Source organism: Rutilus rutilus, assembly GCF_951802725.1.
Source record: "Rutilus rutilus genome assembly, chromosome: 2".
In the NCBI taxonomy this organism is placed as follows: domain Eukaryota; kingdom Metazoa; phylum Chordata; class Actinopteri; order Cypriniformes; family Leuciscidae; genus Rutilus; species Rutilus rutilus.
The window spans coordinates 54,493,984-54,501,470 of NC_140210.1; the positions used below are offsets into that span (position 1 = coordinate 54,493,984).

Sequence of the window (7,487 nt, forward strand, 5' to 3'; positions counted from 1 at the left end):
ACTCATATTTTAACACTTTACACTCTTGAGTGTGGACTCATATACACTCCCAGGAGTGTTCATTTAACACTGGAGTTTTTGCTGTGCAGGAGTGTTATATTTGGTCTTGATATGTTTACAGCTGACATACAGAACTATGGATCAGAAATATATTAAAATTAATTTTTAAAGCTAAATCTTTCATGAGATACTTTTATTCCGTAGTTTAATGGACAAATTAGATGTTTTACTGGATTGCAAGTGAAGCATACATTGTAAAAAAAAAATGTCCTGGAAATTAACGTTAAAATATTGGTAAAAAAAGTTGCCAGTATTTCACTGTTAATCTTTAAATTCTTTACTGTACTTTACAGTGTGTACAAATAAATGCACTAACTTAAAACTCGAGTTAACTTATTTATTTTGTAGAAACTGACTGCATTAAATCATTTAGCTGCCATTTAATTTAACTGCCATTGTGTCATGAGTCATGACAACTCTCGGGAGATTGGTATGCTAATAGAGACTGGCATGGTAATGGATATGGTAATGTCAATGTATTTGGTCTTGGGGGAATAGATCTGCTACGCTGCTGCTGCTGCTGCACATCTAACATATATGAATTAACCCCCCAACAAAGCAACACAAACACAAACAGATCATTTACAGGTTGTACACCAATACTAATAACGCTGTTGTGCAACAGCTGGAAAGAAGACTATTGCTATACATTGTAAAGCAAAGTTTCCCCCTACACAGTTGCACAGGGTAATGAAAGAAACAGACAATATAAGTGCATGTGCTGTCGAGTGAGAAAACAAGCGCGGCATCACTAATGACGATGACATTGACAGGAAGGGATAGAAACAACTCCCCCCCCCCAAAAAAAAAAACAAGCAGATCTATCACCAAGACGTACAGTTTTTTTTTTTTGTTCTTCATGGGATCGCATGTTTTACTATCTATGTGTGCCTTGACAGCCTTGCTGACCGGCTTAGCACTAGAAATGCAGTTCTCTTGAAATGTGTTCTCTTGATCAAGATAGATAGATAGCCCACTAAGCAAAATGATGTCCGAAAGACGTCTTTTCAACAAAAATCGGACGTTGAAATGACGTCCACTGAGGGTCTAGAATGAAAGTTTTAATGACGTCTTTTTTCGACGTGTTCTGCACGTCCGATATAGACGTTCATCGAACCTTCGTACAAGTTTAAAAACTAGTTCAGATGTGGCCATTGTGGACATATTTCAACATCATTTATGGTCTCATTTAGACATAATTACTTTGACTATTGCTGTCAGATGATCTTAGTGAGAATTAACAGAGGTTTAGATGTTGATATTTGTTTAATTTGAAGTGTCACCATTGTGGTGATCAGTGTTTGCTTTAGTTGGGCTCTTGGTCCCCTTTCTTTATACTTTAACTTTTCTTTGGCTGCTGTATCAGTGTGTTTGTGTAAGACAATTGTTGTGGCAGAGAAAGCCTAGAAAAAGTATGAGGTGTTATCAGCTCAATGTTGATGATGACATAATCATCACAAAATGGGCATCTAATATTGTTTAAAGTTTTGTGTTTATATTTGGGATTAATAACTACCAACCTTGTGGGACTGCATTATTGGTGCCAAAAGCATTAAAATTATAACTTATTTGAAGGTGGATAAAAATCATGTGCACATGTTTTGAGCAAATGTGTCATATAGTCACACACAGACATCAAGATTTTGGATATGAATCACAACAACGGTGACAAAAAAAAAAAAAAAAAGCTTCATCCTGCAATGCATGATGGGTAGCTTTCATAGTACAAAACTCATCCTTGATTCTCAAGCTTTTTTGTTTTGATTGTCACCGTTGTTGTGATTCATATCCAAAATCTTGATGTCTGTGTGTGACTATATGATACTCTTGCTCAAAACATAATGTGCACATGCTTTTTATCCAGTCATTAATTGTTGATCTTTACTATCAGTCATACTGAACCTCTTGTTCTTTTTCCATGTGCTGTTTATAATCTCATCAATAGAGTATTTTCCTTCTTTAAAGATCCTCTTGGCATCATGAATATGATTCTGTGAATATTCACAACTGAAAATGGCAGTTCTTCCCTTCTTCACCTCCACTCTCTTTGCCATGTTACAGCATGAATCTGTCATTTACACATAATAGAACATTTCTTTAATAATGTGCATTTGAGATATTTTGTTTAGTAGTTTTAATATGCTCACAATATAAGCACATTTCAAATATGAGACATTTAAATTGCAGTTGTCCAATTTAAGGTAGTCGATTTCTGCAAATGAAATGAGTTAACTCGAGTTTTAATTTAGTTGCCTTACTTCTGATCCTAACATTAGGAAAGAGTGGATGAACTTTATTTTTAATGCAGTTCCAGACCGCGCCAGTACCCTGATAGCACAAGTACATCTCGGAGACGTCTGTATGATGTCTCCATTTACATCTGCAAGATGTATTTTTTAGAGTGTTTGCTCATCTGCAAGTCTCTACACTGTTAGACCTTACTATGCTTTTTTACAATAATGGCAGCACTGTTGCCAGCTGGTTACTGTAATGAATCTTTAACAGTGAATAACTGGCAACACTGTGTGTGTTTTCAAAGAGGCTTTCAAACCTGCTCACAAGACAAAATAACAGAAATATGGTCTTCTGTGTGTCAGTGACAGCAGGACGTATTTCATCACAGTGAGTCAGAAGAGTTTAGCAAGAAGGAAAAGGAAGAGGTGGAGCTGTTTGTTTTATAAAAAACTCTTTAAGAGCACAAGATAAAAATACAAAATCAGACGCAACGGAAGAACTCGCAGTGTCTCTGACTGATGAACAATACAAGCGGATTATTCACAGAGTTTTATCATTCGTGATTATGAAGACCTTCCTCTTCTTTCTCTTCTTCACTCTCTGCCTGATTAAAGGTCAGACGTTTTTAATTACAGTATTTCAGCCTGTAACTATTTACTCACCTGATATTAAATCATGAGTATTGTCACGTGTAAGCCTGTGACTACACATGGACTGAGCACACACACATATCACACATGCACATACACTGATGTCATGTTAACATGGTCTGTCATGTTTACACAGATCTGTGTAGCGTTTCAGTTTATTGTGTATTGTGTGTTTGCTATCCCAGAGTGTTGTGGTGTATTATGTCCTATAGCTGATCTTGTTGAAATATTGAACAGTTTTTTTTTTTTTTTTTATTGCACATTTATTGTGGGACTTCCACCATGTGGCACAAATAAATCATCCTCAAAACTTATTCAGCGGTTTCCCAGCGGTCACTTCTGACCTCCATCTGGCAATCTTATCAAGCATTGTGCTATTATGTGTTTTGCCTGTTTTTATTTGTGAATTTTTACATTTTTGTTAGTCTGAGATTGTAAGGCTCTTAAAAGAGGAACTGAATATGATTGACAGGTCACATGGGTGATGCTGCTGACGGCATGACTGGCATCACAGGAGGAAGTGTGATCATCAATTGTGTATATATAACTGAAAATGAGAAAACAAGAGAAAGTGCAAAAAGCTTTTGCAAAGTGTCTGGCAGTGAATGTACAACCATGACACAAGTAAAGAGTGATTTATGGATCCCAGAAGAGAGATTCTCTATGATTGAGGATAAATCTCTTTTCATGATCAGTGTGCTCATTAAAAACCTGACCGTAACCGACAGCGGGACGTACAGATGTCAAGGCGGCAGTAAAACCATTCAGACGGTGGATTTCAATGTGAAACAAGGTAAGAATTAATATTTATTTATTACGTTACTCATTTCCTCTGTCAGGGCTTCAGGTTTAACATCTTATGTTTGTTCCTGAGACTTCATTTTACAGTAACAGGATTCGTTACACTTGTTTTCAGAGTCGTGTTGTGGGAGATCAGAGGAACAGACTGCTTATTTAGGAGGAAATGCTGTCATTCACTGCAAATATCCAGAAGAATATAAAGATCGTGGCAAGCAATTGTACAAAGTGCAGAATGGATCATTAGAGTCTATTATTACTGCATTTGGAAGTTCGTTCACCAGTGGGAGGTTTTCTCTGAATGTAAACGAACAGGAACACGTTTTCACTGTGACTATTGCTAGTGTGGGAAGACGTGATGTCGGGGTGTATTTCTGTGGGATACACACCAACAATCCTATCTACACTCCCCTTCTCGCAGAGATTCAGCTTCATGTTTCAGGTGAGAAACAATTAGCAACAAATTACACATTAAATGTACACGTAATGTCAGTTAAACAATGTCATTTTAATGCCTGACCTATCGTCTGTATGTGGGCGACAATGGAAAATCATGAACAAACAGATGCTTCAGTCCAGATTGGTGAGTTCTTTAACATAAATATACACCTCAGAATATCACAGAATAATTCTGCATTTGGATTAATGACAGTTCAGAACAGCAAAGTGGAAGTGATTTGCTGATAAAGTGCTTTACCATTTTTGAGTATTTTATTAAGAGTCTAAGCCTGCCTCCTCTGATTTTGATTGGTCAGTGCGAGGATATTTTCCTAACATTCGCCGTCATCCATGTCACTGTATGTCGGACCACACCGCCCATCTTGAGCTTTCTCTTGTATCTCATGCTGCCTTAAAGGTGGGGTATGTTATTTCTACAAGTCGTTACTGAACATTATTGATATTTGAAATCAACCCAAACAAACACACCCCTCTCTTCATTGCTCCGCCTCCGTATGTTCACTAACAAGGATGCTAAACAGTAAACACACCGCATTCTCTAGCAGTCGTCAGCCTGCACAACTCTCACTATCTGGCCTCTGTTAAACACGCAATGCAAGTGTGGATGTCTATTTATCGTAGCAGAAGCGCAACAAAATAATGCTTCGCTGAACGAATGACAAGAAAAGCACAAAAAATGTACATACATACACAAGAGTAAATACAAACAAGGGTTGGTTTTTAGTTTCCAACAGCACAGCAGCTCCAGACACACATGACACTCAAACCCAGTGTTACTCGTGTGTGGAGCGATTCAAAGCAACCTCTGTTTTCAGGCCTTCCCGCTTAACTCTCTCCAGCGCTGGAAAGCTTCCCAGACAGCAACATTGTGTTGGCTCAGATCCGGCCCACATCTGGTACACGTGGTTTCCACACGTACTGGATGTGGGCCGGAACAGGGCCGACACAATGTTGCTGTCTGGGTTTTCTAATGTTAATGAGGGCCCTAAAGCTGTTTCCTGATCATATCCCCTCATTTTCCAGTGATATTCTTATGAACTTTTCTCTTTTGTAATGTCTCTCAGCCATCTCTCTTTCTACAGTCTTCAAATCAAATCTCCCTCATTACCGTCATACGCCCCCTAATGCTGATTGGCTACACACGTTTGTTGTTGTGTCTGGTTGTGTCGGTCTGACCAACTTTCAAGCAGCGTTTTTCAAATATCGCTTACCCCACCTATAATGTGCTCTCTGAATTATCGTAAACACGAGCTTCCTAGTCGGAAATTGGACATGAATGCCCTACCAAGTCGAATTTACTACTAGAAAAACGATATAGTTGATTTTGATACCAGAGTTCCCGAGCTGGGCGTGAGATAAACTTTAAACATGGCGCAGAGGAGAACGACTGCTGCTCTGAATGATATTCTTTATTAGTTTCTCCCACAACAGCTACATCGCCTTGTCTTACGTCATTTAAGTAGTGCATATTTACATAACTGAATGATCATTTGAAGTGTATATGATGTTTTATGCACATCGAAAATAGCATGTACTGTATGACATCCCTATTTATTCCGTCAACAAAGCACTTGAGCGCGACAAGCTCATAATCATGACTGAATGAGTTGGAAGTGGGAACTTTCCGATTGCATGTGAAGGCAGGATCAAATCTCAGTTTTTACTGTCATGTGTGTGTTTTTCAGATCTCTACATCGTCAGTACGGTGTGTTCGTGTTTGATTCTGTTGTTAGCTGTAGGACTGAGTTTGGTGTTGTTCAAGTGCAGATGGAAAAAGTCAGAAGGTACAAACACAAATGCTCTGGTTTTATGAACTGAAACCAAATGTGATGCTGAAATGTTTCATCTTCTGAATGTTCACTGTCATGTTTTAATAATTTGGTCCATCCACAGCTTCAGTCTCATCGGATCCGAGGAACACAAGAGACGGCGATGAGGTAATGTTTCATTCTTCACACAGTCTTTCTCTGTTCGCATGATTTCTGCTATGCATTATTGCCAAAACTATGTAAAACCATTGTGTCCAAGTGCAAAAGTAATTTTAAAATTTTTCCAATTACATATCATGTTATAAAATATCATTAACATTTCCCTTTCAGGAAGTCAATTCTCCTTATTATGAAGCGATTCAGGACTCTACTCAGGTGTCCATTGGTTTAAACACAGTTTACGCCACAACAAATTTACCCACAAGCCCCTCTGACAGTGATTTCTACACACTGGCTCAAAACACTGAATCCTGAAGACACCCATCATAATCTCCCAATTCTTTCCTCATTAATTTGACTCATGTATGCAGTTTGATATGTTGTATGCTGTATTTTTCCAATTATTTGGGATTTTTTAACCATCCTTTTTGTTTTATTCACCAATCGTCTGCTACAGTCATATAAACTCTGTTGGCATAAAAGTCTATATGTTTATATGAATGATGTCATTCAAATGAACCAATTTAAGACCAAATGTGGGTTTAATGGCCGTTAAAGAGCACAGCATTAAGATTATTTAAAGTAATGATTAATTTTGAAACCATACGTTTTTTTTCTGACAATCACTATGTGAATAGAAAGTATGCAAATTGACTCAACAAGGGTCAAAAGGGCAATATTTGACACAAGAGTCATATTTGCCAGAACAACTGAATATATAAATATACATTTTTGGTAGACAATGTTATAATATTGTATTGAATATTTGAAAATGCTCGTCCTCTCATTATGGACACTACTGTCATTATTAGATCATACTGACACCAAGTGGTTGAATATTCAGGTTAAACTAGTACAATACTTTTGAATGGTGCATGTTGTCTCTAGTTATGATGATCAGTGTTGGTGAACTGATGAAAAATAGTTCTTCTTATTCTGACATGTTTATGTTTTCTAAACTGCCCTAAATGTCTTTGAAGATCTAGAATATACACGTGTCCGCTAATTGCTAAATGAATAAATGTGTTGGACTGAACTTATTCAATAAAGATGTCAATAGAGGGAGCTGCAGACACTGTATTTCATAGAGAGGAGGAGCAAATGAGTGTGAGTGTGTGTGTGTGTGTGTGTGTGTGTGTGTGTGTGTGTGAGAGAGAGAGAGAGATTTTGAAAAAAAACACTTTATTTACAAAATGACACAATTAGTTATTTGTTTAAACTTACAAAATTAAATTAGAAACAAACAAAAAATTATTCATCATCAACAATTGTACACAAAACACCACAACTACACAATTTCAAATCAAAAGTAGCAAGATCACACATAGCTTTGTTAAATCTAAAATCAATCAAAATT

At 37.2% G+C, this 7,487-nt stretch overlaps 1 protein-coding gene across 3 annotated transcripts; it reads left to right on the forward strand.

The window, feature by feature from the left end:
- Positions 1-2,731: 2,731 nt before the first annotated feature.
- Positions 2,732-7,194, forward strand: LOC311285792 (polymeric immunoglobulin receptor). Of its 3 annotated transcripts, none has more exons than XM_084401585.1 (7): positions 2,732-2,909; positions 3,418-3,738; positions 3,862-4,185; positions 4,309-4,326; positions 5,888-5,986; positions 6,096-6,139; positions 6,302-7,188. In XM_084401585.1, exons 1-7 carry the CDS (start codon positions 2,861-2,863, stop codon positions 6,443-6,445), a joined length of 999 nt encoding a protein of 332 aa, XP_084257711.1. In that variant the 5' UTR covers positions 2,732-2,860; the 3' UTR covers positions 6,446-7,188. The 3 variants fall into 3 exon arrangements, with proteins under 3 accessions (XP_084257711.1, XP_084257712.1, XP_084257710.1); XM_084401584.1 differs by having other exon boundaries at positions 2,733-2,909; positions 3,862-4,184; positions 4,299-4,326; XM_084401586.1 differs by lacking the exon at positions 4,309-4,326 and having other exon boundaries at positions 6,302-7,194.
- Positions 7,195-7,487: the final 293 nt, after the last annotated feature.

Excerpts from the sequence above, each read along its gene's own strand:
- LOC311285792 (XM_084401584.1), top strand. The coding sequence starts at position 2,861 with ATGAAGACCTTCCTCTTCTTTCTCTTCTTCACTCTCTGCCTGATTAAA. Across the intron at positions 3,739-3,861 it reads GGATTTCAATGTGAAACAAG|AGTCGTGTTGTGGGAGATCA; the intron begins GTAAGAATTAAT and ends ACTTGTTTTCAG. Across the intron at positions 4,327-5,887 it reads AGATGCTTCAGTCCAGATTG|ATCTCTACATCGTCAGTACG; the intron begins GTGAGTTCTTTA and ends TGTGTTTTTCAG.